General features: G+C 35.6%; 1 protein-coding gene across 1 annotated transcript in view; it reads right to left on the minus strand.

Annotated features, from left to right (window-relative positions):
* The window catches only part of LANCL3 (LanC like 3), a 100565-nt gene extending 87759 nt beyond the window's left edge, over nt 1-12806 (minus strand). Inside the window, exon 1 of the mRNA XM_031959438.1 lies at nt 11514-12806. Within this exon, the coding sequence (XP_031815298.1) occupies nt 11514-12086 (573 nt within the window). The 5' untranslated portion in view covers nt 12087-12806. The remainder of the gene's footprint in view (nt 1-11513) is intronic.
* Between the last annotated feature and the right edge of the window lie 9995 nt (nt 12807-22801).

Consider the following 22801-nt stretch of genomic DNA (forward strand, 5'->3'; position numbering starts at 1 on the left):
ATGAAATAGGTAGAGCATATCTCCATTTTACAGAAGAAGAAACTTGGACTCAGAAAAATTAGGCGATTTGCTTTGTCACCCACTAGTATATGACAAAGTCAAGTTTAGAATTTTGGATCTTCTCATAAACTCTTCTTACTTAACCAACTGGCATTCCTCCTTGCTTCTCTATTCATCATGAGCTCCAACAGTTCAAGTCTTATACAAGACAGATTTAGATAAATGAAGCACTAAGTTCTCTTCTCTAACATGGTTGAAAGGTGGCATTTTCTGATTTTCATTATTCTGGTTAATAGACATCATATTGCTATCTTTCTGAGAACTAAAATACATTCAATTGGCACTAAACTAGTATGAATAATATTTAGTTTTTCATTGAATATTCACAAGGTAAGATTCTAGAGACCTTCAGACATCATTATAACTATCATCTACTGAAACATTATGAATGTGTGGAAGTATCAATTAATGCTGATTGAATGGAATACAAGCTAACCTAACTATATTTCAAAGCATTTAGATTTTTATCGTTAACTCATAACTGGGCAGAATCCTCTTTTATAGTCACATGTGGCTGTCATTTAACAGCTATGTCCTTTAACAATGATTTTAACCTCTCTGGCCATCAGTTTCCTTCTCTATAAAAGGAGGAAATTGGAATAAATGATCTCCAAGGTCCTTTCCTGTTCCAAATCAGTGCTCCCAGATCATTCAAATATGGTATGAGCTTATTTGCATGGAAATTTGAAAATATAAACTTCAAGAAAGCATGAATTTCATTGGTTAAATACCTTGGAATTTTGCCTGGCATGTGAATATGATTAGATAACATTGTTTTTTTTTTTTTTTTTAATGCAGAGATGTAGCAGATTGATACCAACTGATCCATGCAGATTTTTAAAGTAAAAAATACTGTCTTGTAGAGTATAGGTGTCAAACTCAGATAGAAAGGAATCAAAATCAATATTGACTTTAAAGCCATGAATTAACATCATCTATGCTGTACCATATTTTTATTTATTAAACATTTTCCAAGTAAGTAGTAATTTGATTTCACAGTGGTAAATTTTGCAGATATCTACCTCTGCTACTATTTTCTAGAACATAATTTTATGGGTGAAAACTAAAATGATAAGATTCTGAATGTCTTACTCTAGATTTCTGTGAGGCCTGTCTAGATACTTATCTAAAAGCAAAGGAAGACCCATTTCGATTTGAATATCACTGCTAACAAAATGTCATTATCTAAAGGAAAAAAAATAGATGACTATAGTAATATAAATACAGCTAGGTTCCAATTAATGCAGATAAAGAATCCCCTAAAGTGGTCTCAGATATTTAAATTTATACTATTCAAATTATAATTATGTAAAATATAGTGATTGGTTCTAGTCCAGGGGAAATATGCAGCACAAATTCAAATAATGTGACCATTTCAGGAGATTCACTGTTTACATCCATTAGGACCCAGTTGCATTTGTCTTGTAGCCATTTTAATGGAAAAAATACCATACCCCACATTTTGATGGTGAACCATTGGTAGATAATAGATTTATTTTCCAAAATCCTAGGGGGTAGGAAAGGATGGACTTGTGATTTCATTAGTGTAAGGAACTTAAAGTGAGAAAATGCCCTTTATCAATGTATCTCTGCAATTGTTTTGCAAGTAATAACAGAGAGCTGCACTAAATGATTTACCAGATGTCACATGGTCAGTATGAGTCAAAGGACCCAGGACTCTGAGTGCTGCTCTCTAGCCCATTAAATCACATTGCCTTTCTATAGCTAAACTCCATAAATAATATTATCGATGTAATTAATAATTCATGAGTTGCATAAATGCTTTCTTAGAACACTATACAAAACTTAATTAAATGTGTGACTAGAAGAGGGTTGACTAGAATGTCATAAGAGCAATATTTTAATCCCTTCCTCCATTGAGGTTAGGCTTATTTTTCTTAAAAGGTATTAAGGTATTCCTGTAGACTTGGTTGGCTCAGGGTAAAGATTAAGGGCTCAGACTGCTGATGTCATATTGCATGAGTCCAAAACAGAACAAGGTCCCAAAAGGGGCTCTGATGCTTGGCTGGTGGATCACGATGGGAGCTTCAGTCAGCTGAATCAGCTCAATAGGGTTTTTAATGCCTAGCCTTGTTGAGGATCCTTCTCCTGCTGTAACTAAGTAAATTTCCTTTTTTAAAAATGGAATGATCTATTAGTATTTCATTTAATTCCATTTTTGAATCCAAATTATCATGCAACTAGCCCAAGTCAGATCCAGCCCAGAACATTTAACAGAAATATTTTCTGAGGAAACAGAATAATCATAATAAAAATAGCTAACATTTATACAGCATCTACTATGTGCCAAGCATTGTACCAAATGATTTGCAAATATTTCATTTGATTCTCACAATAATCTTGGAAGATAGTTATTATTTTTATTCCCATTTTACAGATGAGGAAACTGAGGCAAAAAGACTTCCCCGTGGTCATATAGCTAATAAGTATCTGAGCCATATTTGATCTTAGTCTTCCTGACTCCAAATTCAGAGCTCTATCCACTTTTACTATCTAGCTGCCCTACATGGAGAAGTCATGGAGATAGATAAATAAAGAGATGGATATAGATAGATAGATATGGGAAAGGATATGAAAGGGAACTGTCAGTTTAGCAGCAGAGTCATTTCTGCTATTATTTATGACAAAATCAATAATTTTCTTTGAATATTTTTAAATTTCTGATTTTTAAAGCCATGAATCACTCAATACTCAAGTAATTCCTTGCTTGAATAGCCAAACCATTCCTTGCATAATAAAGACAATTTTTTTTTTTCTGCAGAAATCTCTGGAAATTTAGTTTTTTCTTTACAATTCCTTTCAATAGCATTTAGTAATAATGTGTTATCCTTCATTTGGAAAAATGAAGATCTTGAATTGGTATGCCATGTATCTGGATTTATTTTTCCAGTAAGGGGAGTGAGTTATATGTGGAACTATCTATATTCTTTCTCCTACCCAGTCCTCTTTCTGATTTGAAATTACATAATAAGATGATTAGGAGACTTAGGGATGAAGTCTATATCAGTAGAATAAAACAAAGCTAAATAGACAACAATAAAATTCATATAAAGAGTTTTATCTTATCAGGATTATTCTATAACAGAGGGGAGACAGAACTGATAAAATATTTTGATTTGGGGGTGGGAATCAGAATTATAGAGTATTTTAAACATGATAATTTATTTCTTTTAAGTGTATTATACATACTTACATAAATGTGTATGTCTAAATGGACCAATATTAACTAATCACCTTATTAATAAGTAAAATAAATAAATAGAAAATTATACTTCATACAAGAGCTACCTGCTTAATAATATCCCAGGAACATTTTTAACCTATAAAAATTAATTAATGGACCCAGAAGTTAACAATCTTTTGAAGGAATCTCCTTTCTGAGTCCTTGGCTTTAACCAACTATTAAATTTAGAGCACATTTCCTTTGATTATTAGCAAGACGCTGCATATCTTCCTACAGAGGAAAATCACTTTGAACTATTTAGTAAAAATCAGCAAGTATTAAACTTTCATCTTCACAAACTCTGAATCAGTGGCAACTAAATCAATGCATTTTTGTTGTCCACACCTTTTTGTAGTACAGGGGATCATAAGTTTAGAGAGATAAAGGATTTCAGATATCATTTAGTCCAACCCCCTCATTTTACCTATGAGTGAAATAAGGCTCAAATAATTTAATTAATTTGCCCAAGGTTACATAGACAGTAAGTCTAAGACTTGAATTTAAATTAAATTCCTCTAATAGCTCCAAATGTGATGCTCATTTCACTGAAATGCAGAGGTTCTTAAGTGAAGATGGACTATCTCTTTTGAATCAGTCCATCTGAACTAATGGAATGATGGGAAAGAAAAATGGGCTTTTTTCCCACAAGGTGGAAATTTTCTAATACAACCTTAATTAATAGTCAAATAAGTCAGATGAATTACTTTAAAGAAGTCAGAAACCAAGTCACAAGAGAGTCGATACCTAAGTGAATTCTGCAGAGTACCTGCAGCATTAAAAAGGAAAACAAATCTGATCCATGGAGAGTGAAAGCTGTAATTCAAACGGATTAAGTCAGAGATGATGTCTCCTTTCTTCCTCTGCTCTGACACATAACTTCCTTGGACAGATCAGTTTATCTACCTGTAAGGTAAGAAGAGCTCAGCTTCTTAAGCCTTGATGAATGCCAATCTCTTAACTATTGTTGTTTTTATTAGAAACACAAGTCTGAATACCATTCCATGAATATTAGGGAGTGTGTCTTTTCTTTGGACAGAAAGAAAGTAAAGAAGAGAAAAAAGGAGTGGTGGAAGAGGTTTGTTCTTTTACCTAAAACAGTTTTCAGAAATTATGATACAGAAAAGCAGCAACCTGGGTTCAAAACCTAGTTCAGCTTCCTTTTAGAAAATATGTATTTGTCATATATTGTTCAGTCCCAACTAGTTCTGTGTCACCATTTGGGTTATCCTAGAAAAGATACTAGACTAGTTTACCATTCCCTTCTCTGGTTCATTTTACAGATGAGGAATATGGGCAAACAATATTAAGTAACTTGCCCAGAGTCACACAGTTACTATGTGTCTGAGACCAGATTTGAATTCATGAAGATGAGTCTTCCTTCTGATTCCAAGCTTAGGGCTCTATCCATTTTGTTATCTAACTGCAAATTCCTTTATCTACATTTCCTTCTCACCTGAGAAACTGGGATAAGACAACAGTACTTGAGTTTTACACCTCACAGAACTTATATTTGGAATTGATGACATGCACACATCTATGTGTGCAGTACTTTGTAACCATAGAATGCTACATAATTGTCAGTTCTTATTTATGATTAGAATCAGAATCATGCTCAATTATACTGATGAGCTTGGCATTTGTAATATGCATGTAATTCTTTTGCCACACACAAAAAAGGGTGAAGGCATTTTAATAACAAAAAGCACACTGATGTTTGGAATACTAGGATAGACAAATCTTTGCTTGGGACATTAAAATTAGCCATTTACCTCCATACCGGTTATTAGCTAAGAAGTATTGGTAGGAAGCAGCCTCAGAACATTTCCAGCAAAGCCATTTTGTGGGTGGGAATTCAATGAATCTCCATAGTGCTTGCCTTGAGGTTGATGATGGCATGGTTGCCATGGACACTGCACTTCACTCTAGTAGAGCACGTGGGATCCATTCTGTTCAGGGAGCACTACTATTACTCCGGAAAAAAAAAAAAAGTGCTACAGCTATTGCTTGTTTTGTTACCATCCATTTGCACAGCATCTTCTCAGTAACGCCTACAACTTTCCAGTCTAAGAAAACATGATTCCTTAAAGAATCAAAGGCAAAGTCAAACTTCAACATGTCAGAGCCATACAACTGTGCCATAAAGAGTTAAATCTATTCAATAAAATAAGTTCAAATCTTATAAAAGACGGTGCTTTGTCCAGCATGACAAATCAAAACTTACATATAGATGAAATCAATTCTTACAAAATAATGCTTATCAAGAAATAACAAGGTCAAACATTCGGTAAGCTTCATGAGTTTCCCTAGTAACTAAATCCATAGGGAAAGAGAAATAATTGGGGAATGATAAATGGTGCTATGATGAGCATAAATAATGTATGAGAATAACATTGTCCTTTATGGAACAAATAAAGCAAGTATCAACACATTAATTGAATCCAATTAATAAATGCTGTAATTTGCCTACTTTGAAAAACTGAATGACAGAGAGTAATACTTGTTTTGACAAGTTTATATGCCAGTTTATGAAATTGGAGTATACTGGAGATTACTTAAATATATTTCTACCACATAGAAGAAATCGATCGGCTATTACTTTGGAACCAGCTACACAGTAAGCATAACTTGTTAAATTAAGTAGCATCAATTAAATTAACGAAGTTAATGAGAAATGAATAAGATCTGTCATTTTCACTTTAAAAGTTCACTTACTACTCACAGTACTGCAGAACAACTTAAATGAGGGTACTGACAGGTCATTAGGATATAAAGCTATTTACAGTGAAAAAATATATGATCAATATGTCTATAGTAATTCTTTCAGAACCTAGATATAACTCAAATTTCTTCAATTGGTCAACAAAAATTATGTAATAAATTTCACTTCATGTAACAATTATAATACAAAGGAAAGTTAATTTTTTTTAGCTAACACACATCAGCAATATCTTAATGAAAGAAATGGTAAGAAGAAACTATGCCTGATTGTTTTAAAATAGCTGATGTGGCCCATTAAGAAAAGAGAGAGGGGAAAAAAATCACAAAGAATGAATATTATCAAAATGGCCTTCATTTAGAAGTAAGTCATTTGATGCATTTTGAGTTTTAGCCAATACTCCTTTATATCACAAAGATAAAATTCAGTTGAATATATTTTGAAACATAGCTTTTAAATTGTTGAAGGTTTTTTTTTCCCCTATTTGATTTTAAAGTAGTGTAATACAGTATCCTCCTCCAGGTTTTTAACTAATTAATTTAAGGGTTGGCCTGAATTGACCTCTTTTTTTAAAAAATGATATAGATTTATATCAATAACTGAAACTTTACAATTTTCTTATTTGTATAGTATGGCATTATGACTTTTTTTGGATTATGACTATCTAAAAGAAATTTATAAAAGTCGTTTGTAAGTGAAGAAGAGAGCTTTCTTCCTGGCTATTGTGAAAAAAACTTTTTTTTACAAAAACCCTACAATTAATTAAAATCATGAAATATATCTACTGGTAGAATCAGTAAAATTTGCTTCTGTATAAATCCATATGGCATGAAACATTTGTAGTATTTCCAACTACGTTAATTATAGTTCTCTGGCTACTGAGAACCAAAGAATCTTGGAATAGCTAAAAACATTTAGAGATCCCTGCATTTCCCTGCTTTCAGGAGCTCCACCATCAAGCAATCAGGGTCTGGGTTAAGTCCAAACACAAATCCTTTAGGACTTCCCAGACTTATTCTACTTCTATCTTAAACCCCTACAACTGCCTCTTGGACCTTTCATTAAGTTCCAGTTGCCCAATGACAATTAATTCCTCTCAGCTCATTTCAGAAGATTGGCTGGCTTCATTTTACATATTTTCAAGCTCTACTCATTTCTCTATGTTTTCCAGGTTGATGGCTCCTATCTTACAGAGAAGTGGCCCTTTCTCAGAATCCCAGTTTACAATATTTTAATACTGAAGACTTAAAGAAATAAATTTTGTAATTATCACCCACCAAAAGGGAATGGTTATCTTCATCATGAAAGATATCAGAGATAAGGGCAAGAAGCACAAAAAGGGGGGTGGGGATGTAGAGACCACTGCTAAAAAGAAATTCCACTTGCTTAATGATTTCACCTATGTATACATCTGATTTGGCTAGCTGAATTAGTGTGTTCACTGGCTACAAATAGTATCCAGTATTTTAATGCAAAGTACCCAAGTTATGAGTATAGTATAATAGTAAAAGCTGACTAGGAAAGCTTTTTCTACATTTTATTCTCTTTCAGTCCTAATATCCCAATTGTAAAATTCAGGCACCAGTGGCTTGCTTTTTTGTTGTTATTAGCAATAAGTTTTGAGAAGTACATATGAATGAATAGATAAAACACTTATTTTAACTGGTTTTCCCTTTTGTTTTTTATCAATTAAATGTAAACTCACAATATTCTGCAAAACCACTTTGTACTCAAAAGTACAAAGATATTAATATTCACAGATTTAGAGCTAAGGAAAAGCCTTTGTGTATCAGAGAGTCCAGTAGTATCAAACTCATAGAAACAGGAAGCTTTTCACCGTAGAGAAGGATTTTTGCAGATCATATATGGATTTAGTTTTTAAAGCACTGCTATTTGTGTCTTATTATATTTTTACTTATTTTGTTAAACATTTTCCATTTGTATTTTTAATCTGTCTGGCCACAGCCAAGAGTGCATGAACCTACCACCTGTATGTTTGATGCCTCTGATTTAGTTAAATACCTTCATTGTACAAATTAGAAACTGAGGTTCAAAAAAGCTAAGTGAGTGGCTTGAGTTTACACAGGAAGTAATTATAGATCTCATCTCTGGCTCCAAATACATATACCTTCCCCTTCACCACTGCCTTCAACAGCTCAATCACTTTGTGGGTATGACAATTTTCTCCAATAGACAGATGGCAATCCCTCCATGTCTTAATATCTTTTCATGGGTTACTATACCTGAAAAATATCATCAGCCAACCTTCTAGTGAGGAGGATCTCCACACTCAACTAGAGTGGTCCCCAAACAGCAAGTATTGTTTGACTTCTGGACTGGAGTTGAAGGATTTCCAGCTCTAAAGAACCTGGCACAGCCTGCACTCTGCTGGCACTGACTTCAAGAAAGTGTTCTTGAAGTCACCTGGGTCACCTCCAATGCTATGATGAGGCACTGAAGCAGATTTGTAGATAAGCAAATAAATTGAGTCTTCTTGAGAAATAAGGTGAAAAATTATTTTAACAAATCAAAACAATAAATATCAACAAATCAAACATGACTAGTACTTATTTTATATGAACTTAATTTAGTACTGAGAGCTGTGAGGGATATAAAACATTGTTTAATAAAAATTGAGTGGAAGGAGAAACCAATTTATTTTTTGAGCAGAGGAACATTATTTTAAAATTACTTTATTATCTTGTGCAGGTGGATTGAAGCTGGTAGAAACTATAGTCAAGGAGAAAGGCTAAATAGAAGATAATTGCTATAATCTAGACAGGAGATAAGACAGCCTTGGTCAGGGTGGTGACTCTAGCAATAAACATAAAAGGATAAATATGAAAAATTCTGATAGAAAAATTCATAGGACTTGATGCAAAATTTCTCATAATAAATAAAGACTTGTGTAATAGGTAATTAACTCTAGTTTCCCTCCTATCTCCACAAAGCTCAATTTCTAAGGAAATTGTTCTTTTTCTTGAATGACCTCTCTTTCTTTTTTGTGTCACCCCACTCACTCCTATCCAGCTACCCCCCAAACCTCTACCTAACATCTGTGGCTGATATTGGAAATGACAGAATTATTTAATTGCATAACTATTATTACTTATGGTAGTTGTTCTTTCTTCTAGAAACTAAAGACAAAGGAAAAGGACTTCCAAAACTGAAATATAAAATGATAGATATGGTTTATCAATAGAGTAGAAATAATGTGTCAATAAATGTCTGTGTAGATAAGTGATCTTCTCCAAATTGTGGCCCAGAGGCTACAACTGTCCTGGTCAGGATTTCTTACCTATAAATTAGTCTGTCTCCTCTCATTCTGCCATATACTTCTGAAGTAGGTACTTTGGTCAATGACAATGAGTGGGTAAAATGAATTGGGGGGGGGAAAGAACAATCAAACCACTATAACCTGAGAATGGAATTGGGGGAGAGAGTGAGAAGGATACTACTAAAAATGAAATTTGAAAATGTCCTAAAAACATTAGAGCATCAAGGAAGCAATGGGAAATCTGATGTTATATCAATACACTTGTGGCTCTACTAATTAAATATTATGAAAATAGCCCTTGAGAAAGTTCTATATTAATGACTACTGGATTAGAAGCCTTTATCACAGAGACATGACAGCCTTTCTTTTTTACAGTGAACAAGCCTTCTATCTCACTTTAATTGATTTGTCACCTTCTGAAAATCAAGAAAATATAGAGTGTGAATCTGTTGGATTTAGCATAAGTCAGTTACAGCTTTTAAAATAGACTCTATGTATACTTTTACCTTATCTTCAAACACCTCATTCACCCAAATAAAATCAACTAAAATTCAAGTGTTGTGTCCTCAATAGATCTGTATCTGGCCCTTGTAAATTTTAAATGGGATATCTCCCGGACAATTCTATTACTAGTTACTATGAAGCTTTTAAGTGTATCTTCCACTCCATAGAAGCCAAGATTTTTTTTTTCACTTTCCCCCACTCATAATTACATTTTTCCAGGAGTGAACCAAAAGGGAGAGAAGGAAAAAAAATTAGAGCAGCTAATTTCAGTCCAATTCAAAAAGGCACTAAAAAGTAACTTATGAAAATCCCATGACTTGTAAAGAAAATCTGTGATGTTAACTAAGGTTAAATCACAAATTTTAAGAGGAAAGCACAAATCTCCATGTAGAATCATGATTGCCTTTTGTCCAATAGAATGTAATCTCTTGAGGGCATAGACTGTTTAAATGTGAGTGTTTTTTTGGTGAGGTTTTTTTGTGTTTTTTTTTTTTTATACTTGTATATGATCATCAACTGAGAGATAATTTATCCTTGTAGAAAGAGGACTGATTTTGGAATCAAGAAAGTCTGGATTCAAGTTTCTCCTCTGAAACATACTAGTTTTGTGATCCCGAATAAGTCACTTAACTTTCCAGTTCTCTAGGACAAATTGCAAAGTATCGACCTGAATTGATGGGAATTTCCTGCAGAAGAAGATCCCTACATCAGTGAAATCACAGGTCCAGTTTCTATCCTGATACCTGACACATAGTAGGTTCTCAATAGTGTTTGCTGAATGTTCTTCATAAAAAAATTTCTTCACTTAATAGAGCTACATTCCATACCTTAAGGTAGTATTTTTGAAAGCATTAAATGAATTGGAAACTAACCAAATGTTAAATAAATCCCAAACCTACGACAAGGCAGTTATTCTTGTCTTTGGTTTCATTCCAAGGAGTCGGAAGAAGCAACTTACTCTCACATGACTGCATAGAAACAATAGCTGGCAAACTCAGTACAAAAAAAAAAAAAAATAGTTAATTATTTAATATTTCAAAAAGAAGTATATCTGTAGTATTTTGAATGAAGTTTCATAGGAAGGGAAACCCCGTTCACATTTGATGGGAAAATCCCACCACAGGGTGCTACTATGGAAAGAGCACCAGATTCAGTTTAAAAAAAAAAAGGTTTCCTGAGTCACCCAGCTTTGCTAACTATCTAGCTAGGTGACCTTGGGTAAACCATTTCAATTTCTTAGAATCTTAGTTTTCTCATTTGTTTCATGACAGTCCCTTCTGATTCATTTTCACTTAGAATGGAAAGCCATCATACAGCTTCCAGGCACCAAATATAGTTGGGACAAGAGCCTAAAACTATTGTTTTAAGTGTAAAAAAAAAAAAAAAAAAAAAAACCCTCTTATAGACAGGAATAAAGTATTAACAAAGTCTCATGGCAAAGAATCCTAGACGTGAGTGGAGTGGGGATGAGGAGAGAGGAGGAGTTAATTGGAGAAGCAATAAAAGAAAGCTCAATGGACACTGAGGCAGAAATTGTGAGAGGAGACACCGGGAAAGATTGAGGATGAGATAAATGTGGAAGAGCCCACTGCTGTGATAAGGCTCTGGGGCAAATAGGAGGGAAGGGAAATTGATGGGGAAAAGAGAAATAGAGAAAGAGTTCGAAGCAGAGGAAGTTTGGAGAGACACATAGGGAGAAGAGGTGTCCTTACCTCCAGGGAGAGTTTCTGCTTGAGCACCAGGGCGGCGCACAGGTAGCCCGCGCGACCCACGAACAGTTCGTCCGAGCCGCACTCCAGGAAGGAGACCGGGGCACAGATGGTGCACAGCTCCCGGAACTTGCCAAGGGGCTGCACATAGTCAGGCCGGCCCAGGGCGTGGTAAACTAAAGCTGCCACCGCGTAGACACCGGCACCCCCCAGCAAGAAGGCAGCGCGAGTATCCGCGTCGGGCTCACCCCACTCCTCGGCGCGGGTGCAGGCGTCGATGAGCTTCTTGGCCAAACGGAGATACCTCTCCCGGGACGGGGCGAAGAGAGGGCACTGGGAGACGTGGTACAGCATGTAGGCCACCCCGGCCACGCCGCTATACAGACCCCCTTGGCAGCAGCTCTCCCGGGCCGCCGCCCCTTTAGACTCCCCACTGCCCCCAAACTGAGGCAGCTCCTTCAAAATGCGGTCGATGGTGGCAGTGACCAAGGGCGCTACCGCCTCCTTGCACTGGCCAGCTAGCAGGCTGCCCTGGTAGTCATCGAATCGGTTAGCGAAGCAGCGTTTGCTCTCCATGTCCCACCTCCCCTTGATATTCTCTCTCTCTTTCTCTTTCTCTCTCTCTCTCTCTCTCTCTCTCTCTCTCTCTCTCTCTCTCTACCCTCTTTCCTGTTCACCTCTTCCAATCCTACCCCTACTCCGAAAAATAAACGTAGAGAGGGTTGAGGGTTAGAATGAGCAAATCTGGGGAGCTGGTGAAGAAGGTACACCTCACGAAGCACCCACACCCCTGCTCTTCCGAGAAACTAGATGGATGCAGCAAGGGAAGAAAGAAAGGAGAGAGAAGGGTGAGAAGAGGAGGGGGATCACAGAATAGCAAGCAGAGGCTGGCAAACTGGGTCACAGTGGTGACCGACAGGACTGCCGTTGATGCTCTGGAGATTGTAGTGGAAGCGCAGAGCTGGCGGTGACTCGTGAGGATGCTTCCCTTCCTTGCTGCCAGTTCAGTTTTCTAGAGGCTGCCTCCTTTCCTCTAGGGACGGATCCCTGCTGCTGCTGCTGCTGTTGCTGTTGCTGCTGCTGCCGCTGTCACAGATGCTGCCTCTACTGTGGAGCTACTTACTCTCACCACCTTTTCCTCTCTTTAGGAAGAACCCAGTTGAACAAAAGGGGGAAGAGGTTATCAGGCTTAACCTATTGCTAAACTGCAATCACACGTCCCGCTCCGCCTCTGGCTCCTCCTCCCCTTCTACTTGTCCCACTCTGAAAGTGAAGGGATGCCACCTGGAGAGGTTAGAGCGCGTGTGGCCTCCCTAATATGCAATTTTTAAAATACTGAAATGTTTAATCTAGGCGTTCACTCTTTGCTAACAGTGAAGAGAATGCTCAATAAGAAAAACATTTGGTTGTTTTTTTTTTTTTCTTTTAACATATTTTTCTACTCTTTGGGGTCTCTCTCCCATTTTCTTCATCCCAGAAATTTTAGTCTTCTATTTTGCCTAAAATAATGAAGCTTCTTTAAAGAGAAAGTAATAACACAGATTTGGTGAAATTCAAATTACTGTTCATTTCACTTTTGAGTATATGCACTTTTGAGACTTTAACGATGTTTTAAAAAATACATCAACAATTCAAGAGCAACACATCTTGGAATCAGAGAACAGATAATAATAGCATTTCTCTATTTTATCATTTTTATTATTATTACCAACATTAAGAATCCTCGAGCTCTTTAAACTGCCTCTTCTTCTTTCTAGGTGCATCTCTTGCTTTTAGTTTGAGAAATCGAAGACTGAAAAATAGTGAGCTGATGAAAATTTATGATTTTCATAGGAAATTGCTAGTGGTGGAATTCCAGATAACTGGAAAGATATGAAACTGTTTTGGTCAGGGGAAAACAAGTTTTCTATATACAGGATCATAACAGGGGTGTTTTGGTCAACCATCTCTACAAAAAAAAAGTAGGCAAGGCATAGGTTTATATTCAATCTGCATTGGTAACATATTCTCAGTCACTTTGTCTAGGTAATCAACAAAATAAATCAAGCCCTAATTTGTAGTATTTACTCATTTCTGAGTTGTATGTGTAAATGCTTATAATTAAAATTTAACAATCAACTTTCCCCTGTTGGAGCTGGCTCCAGCATACACTTAGATCATAAAATCATAGTATTTAGAGCTAAAGGAGACACTAGAGGTAATCTAGCTTAATTCATTTCCTTTAAGTCAAAAGGAACTGAGATCCAGAAAGATTCAGTGACTTGGCCAGCTCATGCAAGAAATAAATAGCAGAGCTTCGATTTGTATTTGGAGTCTTTTGACTACAAATCCTGTCCTACAACATATAATTTGAATTCAGTCTTGATCAACTGCATAACCACTTTGGAAAATGTCAGTGGGTCGATGTAAAAGAAAATAAAGAAGAGGAGATTTAACAGTGTAACTTTGACCCTTGCTTTATATAATCCAGAGGTGAAACTCAATTTATGATAATTGCTGGCGACATAACTTCCTTCCTTCCACCTGGCATGAATCCTAGTGCACTTACTCTCACAGTGCCCTTCCTCAGTAGATTTTCCCTTTATCTACAATCATATAAAGTGGGTATTTGAGTCAAAGTGGGAAAATAGCAATTAGAATAGAATTTCTTCTCTCTCTACAATGGAAGAAAGGATTGTGTAGAAAGGACAGTGGAAAGGAGAAAAAGGCCACTGAACATTCAGGAGAGATTTTCATCACTCAAAATCAATATGCATTCAAAAGCCTTTTTGAGAAAGAATGCCTCATTCTACTCAATACCACTTCCCAAATCCTGGGTGTTGTGTCATTGCATTTTTCTTTTTTAAAAAAATATTATTTATTGCTTTGTATTTTGCATTTTCTCTTAATCTGCATCTTTTATCTATTTTTTATCTTGTCCAATTAGAAGTTTAGTTCCCTGGCATTAAGGATTGTTTAACTTTTTTCCTTTGCAAAATATTGGACAGTGACTAGGTAGGCATTTAATAAATGTTTGCTGATAGATCTTCTACTCTCAAATTCTATAGGAAAGATTATCAAAAGGGTTTGGTGTTAAAGGTCCCTCCTGGAACCTTTAACTTAACTCCTGCCTCTCTACTTGCTACTTGTGCAGACATGAATAAATTGCTTTTCTTTTCTGGAGCTCAGTTTCCTCAACTGCAAAATGAAAGTGATGGACCAGATGGCCACAAAGACACCTTTCCTCTTATATATACTCTATATGGCAGTGATGGAAAAAACAACAGACATGCAGACATTGGAGCTCAGCAAGGTTTTGAATTCCTAATGGAATTGAAGAAGGAAGGTCTTTGGAATGTAACACACTCTCCAAAGATTCAGGATATAAGCAGCTTCCACAAAGGATATAAGGAGGTGTGGGGACAGGAAATCTGGAGAGCAAAAGAAAGAAAAAGTTCCTCTGAACTTAGGGATCAAAATATTATCAAGGAAATGTTTTATGTATGCTTTATTATTATTTTTGCAACCAACTTTATGTGGTTAGAAATTGTCTAACCCCTTACATGAACTGATGCCAAGTGAAGTGAGCAAAACCAAGAGAACACTCTATCCAGCAAAAGCAAGGTTATATATTGATCAACTGTGATGGACTTGGCTCTTTTCAATAAATAGGTGATTCAAGGCAATTCTAATAGACTTTTGATGGAAAGTGCCATCTGCCTCTAGAGAGAGACTGAATGTGGATCAAAGCAAATTATTTTCATCTTTTGTTGTTGTTTGATTGGATTTCTTTTCTTTCTCTTTTTTCTTGTTTCTATTTCCCTTTTTGATCTAATTTTTCTTGTGCAGCATGATAAACATGGAAATATATTTAGAAGAATTGCACAGGTTTAACCTATCTTGGATTGCTTGTTGCCTGGGGGGAAAGAGGGAAGAGAAGGAGAAAATTTTGGAATACAAGTTTTACAAAGATGAATGTTTGGAAACTTATCTTTGCCATTTGGAAAAATAAAATACTATTGTATTTTACTTTACTTACTGTAAAAGTCAGACAGATTCAGTGATGGTCTAAGGAGTCTGCATGGCTATAAAGAATCCTCAAATTCTACCCAATATTTGTTTGGGATCTCCTTGAGTTTTGTTTAAGTCCACTCGAAGCTTGTGTTTTGGCTTCCCCGAATTTTAATGTGAATGATTATTTATTGATATACATCTCCAATTGCCTTTCTCTGAAGACACTTTGGAGACATTCTACAACTGGTTCCAAACTACCAGGTAGTAAACAATCTTCACGTTGGCAGAAGTTCTGAAATTGGAACTAAAGGTACCTTCAAAAAGCCAGCATCAGCTTCATCATCTGGCTCGCTCTTTATATAGATCTTTTCTCATTGTTGGACTCTGTGGTGCAGTGGTCATTGATGACTAGTGAGAGACAATGCTTTGTCCCTCTCTCTCCAAAGTCTAACATGTGCCCTTGTAAAAACAGAATTTCACTTCTTTTCCTCAGATTTTCTTTTGTTTTATGTGAAGAAAATTAATCAGGAGGGTCTAATCCTGTGTGAAAGAAGGTAACAAGCATTTATTAAGCGCCAAAGTCCCAAGCACTGTGTTGAGCCTTTTACAAATATTCTCTTATTTTGCCTTACAACAACTCCATTTTGTTATTATTATTTCCGTTTTGCAGTTGAGGAAACTGAGGCAGTCATTCAGTGATTTATCCAAAGTCATATAGCTTCTAAGTGTCTGAGGCCAGATTTTTAACTCAGGTCTTCCTCACTCCACGTATATGTAAGACCTGAGGAAGAAAAGTTTAATATCTAATAAAATCATCTGATGAAATTTTATTATATAAATAGCATGCTACCTATTAGGTCAGTTGAATGAGTCTATATAAACCCACGAGTCTGGGGGTCTGATGAGTTAGGAAACTGAGTCCATCCTCATTTTTGCAGCCAACCCAACATCAATGTCATTGAGGGATGATTTTTAGGATCCCACACAGTAGCAGCTGAGGCAAGAATTCACCTGTGAACTTGATAGGGTCAACCTATGTTATTTGAAATTGTGCTCATTCTGAGATCATTCTTCTTATGGACAGAGGTAATACAGGAAAGAATATGCCCCCATGGAATTGGGAAAAAATGTTTTTACTTTTGTTCTCTTTACCTTCAAAGTAAATGTTACTTTGTAAAAGATAATTGATGTTCAATGAAATGAAAACGGGCCACTACTTACTATTGATTAACAATGGAAGGAACAAAATTGAGGAAGTTCAAGATGATAGCATTAGAAAAAGATCCCTTATATGTAGCAGCTTGAGTATAGGATAGGGAGCCCAAGGGATTTTCCTACATTAAAAATGAAAAATATATATATCATTCACAAGATTTGCCTTGACATTTGCTGTTTCTAACAGAATCTGCTGATGTGTGATTCTGAACACATAGTTTCCATACCTAGGCTGAATTGTTTAGTCGCATTCTCTTCCCAAAGCTGTTGTATTATGCAGATTATGCAAAACTATGGTCAGAAAAGAAAATAACTTTGGTAGGTTCATCAAGGAGCTCGAGCCAAATTATGCAAAACTGTCCAGGAATAAAATATTAAAAATCAAATGGGGTTTGTTTATGCAAATTGTGAATATCTGTGCAGATAATTGTAGGTGATTATGCAAAAAAAAATGTAACTCTCAAATTTCAAGATCTATGCTCTGACACATTTTATTAAATCAAGTTATTTGAAATATTTTCTAAAAGTTGATCATATAAAAGTTTGCCTTATCTGTGTACCTACATAGTGATGCTACATAGTTATTGAACCCAAGTGTGCTTAATAATCAGTGCTTAATATATGCAATGATTGAATTATATAGACTCTCTTCAAAATATAACTAAAGATGAAGGTGCAGATGGAACCTGTATCACATTAACATAAAGGTACTATAAACATAAAAACTTTCTTTTGGTTAAAAGAACATATTTCACTGAAAAAATTAGAAATAACTTACATTTGCCAATATGGAAAGAAGACCAGATTTGTAATCAAAAGATTTGGATTGAATCCTAAATCTCAATCCCATGGAGCTCTGGACAGATCATTTAAGTACTGTTACTTCAGTTTTCTCATTTATGGAATGAGGGTTTGGAATTTGAAGATTTCTAGATCCTGTTCTAATTCTAAATCTGTGATTCTGTGATCTTATTTCCTTTAATTCAATTAAAATAATCATTATTTTCTATGTGCCAGGCATTGTATTAGATTCTTACAATACAAAGATAGTAATGAAAATAACATTACATAGTTCCCAACATTTAGTTCCTCAAGTGAAAGGAACTACTCAAAACAGCTCAGTATTATGGTATTATACATTGGGTCTTAGAGAAAAACTGCATGGTGATGTGAATATGTCAAAAGAACAATTATTAGGCATTAATTCAATTTAACAAATTTTTGCAATTTTTTCTACATGCAAAAATACTTTTAGGTCTACAGTCTACAGTCCAACAGTAGGAGGATATGACATGCCCACAATTTTACAATTCTGCAGGAAATGTGATTCAGATGTATCTTAGACATAGTGTAGACCAGTGGTGTCAAATTCAAATAAAAAGGAGGGGGCACTAAACTGTACATCAGATTCCTGAAGCAGCATTTTGATTTAGAAAACCACACATTAAGATTATCTGCGTTCCATTGTATTCTCATTTATTTTGTTCAATATTATATTTTAATCTGGTTCCCGCTGTACTCACCAAAATATTGCAAATGAACAGCATTTTGATATGTCTAGTGTGGACTCCTACTTTTATTCTTTGCACTTATACGTAGAAGTCTAAGATTCCCACAGAGGGATAGACCCACAGTGATACAATTTGAAATTCTCAGAGTTTTTTGGAGATAACTCTGATATGGAGAGATACACTCCTTTATTGTGTTAAAACTCTGAAAATAAATAATCAAAGAGTCACAGAGTTTTTACATTCATTGTTAACTCTTTAAAAAAATAAAACTAGAGAGTTAACAATAATTATAAGCAAAAACAGACAAAAAAATAATTTCTTTATTTCATTGAAGGAGAGAAGAAGAGACCCAAGGAAGCAAAGTCAAGTACTGGCACATAAAGTTGTGGCTAGACAAAGAGCCAGGCAGTAAGGGGTAACAGGAACAACTAGGCAAGTTTGTCTATTTTTTAAAAAGTCTATTCATAACAGGGTTTCATGATAGGAACATGGTTTCTGCAGGTTCTTGAGCTCAGAGACCCTTTGGCTGACTTGAGCCAATTCTGTGATTTAACTGCATCAGAATTCATCCTGAAGGTGAGCACAAATTATTGTTATTATTCCAAGCTCAGGGCATGGCTGAACTGTTGAGCCTTAGCTCTGGAAAACAAGATGTCTCCTAATAGTAAAAAGAGAGGAGTGAAGAGATAGGGGTGGTCGGCGTAATGTATGTAATAAAAACCATTGTGAAAAAAGCAAGACAACACAAGTGGCTCCTGAGAGCTATTCCCATCTATATAGATGGCATTAGAGAGCAATAAGCATTTCCCATAGCACCAATATTTTACTTCTGTCAATAAAGAGCCTTTCTTGGGGTAATCAGAAAAACCTTGCCTTTCTTCCAATCAAAAAGTTCTCATCAAAAGAGCTGAAAAGTTAGTTGTCTCAGCTGAAACTCTGTTATGTCATCTGTTCCTGGTCTCTTTCATTCCTCTTGTATTAGCTTACTCCATTACTCATCAATCTATCTCTTATAACTTCTTTTCAGACTTTTTTTGGCTTCTTAACAACATCACAGATTAGAGTTCCCAATGGTCAATGATTTATATTTACCTTATGAGGTAAAACTTAAGTATAATTACCAAGTATAAACTCAATAGTCCTTACATAATTTCCCCATAGTCCCCCAAGTTATTTATTTGATGAAATTTCAACATCATGATATTAATTCAGCTTTAGACACCTAATACCTTCTCAACTCCCTCTGCCTCCACTCAGCTATAATTAGAAAGCTGGCAGGTGGAGGTAGAACACTAAATTTTCAAGGCTTTCCTTCATAGAGAACAGGGAACTGGACTTTCCAACTAATTCTCCATTTTCCAGCTGTAACTCTACTTGATTTGAATTCCACAGATCATGATCTTCCTGTACCTTGGCAAGACTCCTACCCCAAATTCCAATTTGTGTGTGTGTGTGTGTGTGTGTGTTGTTCTCCCTTATATTTTAAGCTTCTTAAGAGCAGGGCCTGTCTTTCTTTCTCTTATTTGTATTCTAAGCACCTAGCATAGTGTCTGATATATAGTAGGTGTTTTTTAAATGTTTATTATATTGTGTTGTATATTGACTTGAAGAAAAAGGAAGAATCAATGAAGGATTTGGAGGCTAGGGGAAAGTACAGTACTTGAGTCAGGTTTTAAAGAATAGAAAAGACATGTCAAAAGACACATGATTTCCAGAATAAGGGAAGTAAATTTTTTCCTACTGTACTATAGTTTGTCTTAGGCTAACTAAATCTGGAGCATCATATTCAATTCTAGGAGTCAGAAGAGAAATAATATTGGCCAACTGGAGCAGTTCCAAAAGAGAGCAATGAGAATAGTTGAGATGATGCTGTCTTGATATGTGTTGAAGAAAATACAAGTGTTAGTTCAACATAAAACTTATCAGCTTCACAATTACTTTTTGTTATTGTGAAGAGAGTTTATACAAAAGACAGATAAAGGCTTGTATCTGCAAGATACCAGAGACCAAGACTATGGCAATGAGTTGAAGCAACTTCTGGGACTAGAAGTTGCTGATCCATTTAGAAAATTGAGGAAAGGGGAATTTGAGGGGCTAATAAAACAGGTTTGAAAAGAACTATAGAAGTCATTTAGTTGAACCTCACACTAAGAAGATTTAAAGGAGTGAAGTTTAATACCCAAGCTTACCAGCAAAACAAATACAGAGCTTGAACTCAGACCCAGGTCAATCAATCAATCAACATTTTTAAAGTGCCTACTATATGCCAGATCCCTGCTTTCTAGCCCAAAGCATTTTCTGCTCCACAGCTGTCTCTCATGGTTTTTGCTTCATTTCAGTTGGGGAATGGGGAGGACTGAGATGTTTATTCATAGGCACAGCTCTATGGATAAAACATGAATTTTAAATCTCCAGAGAGGGGAGAAAAAAAAAGTTTCCTTGTACCACACAAGGCATGCCTTTTAGTGTCAGAAAACATTATCCTCACTAGATATGCTTTGAGCTGTCCCAAACTGAGCACGAAAATTATTTAGGATGAATAAATACAACACGGTGATTTATATCAGCTTTCATAAATAAATACATTTTATTTGCAATAAAATCGAGGATGTTATATTCCTGGATATATTGCTTTTGTGCATATTTCAATTATTTAGCTTCTGGACCAATTTTAATCTGTGTGAAACTGAATATTATGTATCCTGAGAATTTTGAATCTATTTCTAGTAAATCATTTTTATTTCTTTTTTTGTGTATCTTTTATCCCTAATTAGATTTTAAGCCCCTATAGGGCAGGAATCATGTCTTCTATTTCTTTGCATTTCCCACAATGTTTCTCAATCAATGTTTATAATAATTGATTAAATGATACAACATGGAAGAGTTTTTCTCTTTCTCTCTCCTTTTCTCCCTGCCTTTTTTTTCATTCTTTCTCACTCCCTCTCCTATTTCCTTCAAGCATTTTTGAGCACCTGGTTTAGGAGATTTTAATATGATGAATTTAGATTTATTTTTTCAATCAATCAGTCAATAAACATTTATTAAGTACATACTATGTGCCAAGCACTATGCTAAGCATTATTTTAAAGAAAATAATGTGATGTCTGTATTTCAATATAATTGGTTTCCTTTGTAATCCCATGTATTTTATACATTTAAAAACATTGTTCTGAAGTGGGTCTGTAAGTTTCACCAGTTTGCCAGAAGGGAAATCAACACAAAAAAATTTAAGAATATGTCCATATTCAGGTTGTACTATTTTTCAAGGTATCCAACAAATACAAGACATATTCCTTACCATAAGAGGGAATATAATTGGGATGGAAAGAAGGTAGCATATGCATAAATCTAGAACTGGCAATGACCTCAAGGATCATCTAATTTTATATTTAGAGAAACAGTTTCATGTAGTAGAAGATGTGGAGTTTGTGAAGGTTTTCTTGGAGGCAGCCTTAGTCTCAGTTGAAATAAATAATTACTCCAAAATCACAGCCAGCTGGTTTATTTCTCCTTCCAAATTAGCCCGGTTAGTAACTCCTCAAGTAACTAACTCAAGTAAGTACCTCAAGTAAGTACCTCCAGTCAGTTCCCATGCTCCAAGAGCTCCCTCTATTTATGTGATCTCCCAAAGGTTAACTCTACCTTCTGGAGGGAGAGGGATTCTGGGTTATCTCCCAGAGTGCTCTCTGGTCCTAAGAACTTCAAGGGAGGTGTGAACTCAGACTAAGCCAGCCCTGAATTCTTGTGTGAACTCCATTGAGTACTTAGATACTTATGAGCTCTCTAAACACAAGCATTGTTCTATCAGTTCCACTTAGTACTTTGTTTCAAGTTCTGGCCCAAAATATCTCTTTCTAAGATCAAATCAACTCCAGTGGCTTAACACTTTGTAAAGATTTCAACAGGAGTTAGCAAATTTGGTTTGAAATTTCAGCTCTGCCTCTTACGACCTGTATGATTTTGGGCAAGTTACTTAACTTGACCTCAGTTTTCTCATCTGTAAAATGAGAGGACTATCTTCCAACTCTAAAGCTATGATCCTATAAAAATGAGAACTAGAGAAAGAAATTAACTTGCTTAAACTTACAGAAGTACGATTTTAACCCAAGGCCTTTGACTCCTCTGTACTGGTTTGGTTTGATTTTTGTTTGTTTTTTCATTCTACCACTCTGCTTACAAAACAATTAGAGAATAATGATTTTTTTTTTTGGATCAGACCTGTAATTTCCTTCAATTCCTGATGAAGAAACTAACAATACAAATAAACATCCACTATGCTACTAACTGCCTCAAAGTTGCCTTAGGTTGCTGCCAGTTTGTGTTAGAAATAGTTTTGGAGCCCAGGTTTAGGAAGTGGGACAGGAGGAGGGCAGCTCTCTACAGTGAGAACTGAGAAACTGAGGCAATAGAATCACACAGCTAGTAAAATGTTTGAAACCATATTTCAGCTCAGATTTTTCTCATTCAAAGTTTAGGATTCTGCCCACTGAGCCACCTAGCTGCCTAGTTGATTGCATAATCAATAAAGAGATGATTGATGTGTTTCTTCCACGCTCCCATACCCTGTGATGG

Source organism: Sarcophilus harrisii, chromosome 3 (genome assembly GCF_902635505.1).
Source record: "Sarcophilus harrisii chromosome 3, mSarHar1.11, whole genome shotgun sequence".
In the NCBI taxonomy this organism is placed as follows: Eukaryota; Metazoa; Chordata; class Mammalia; order Dasyuromorphia; family Dasyuridae; genus Sarcophilus; species Sarcophilus harrisii.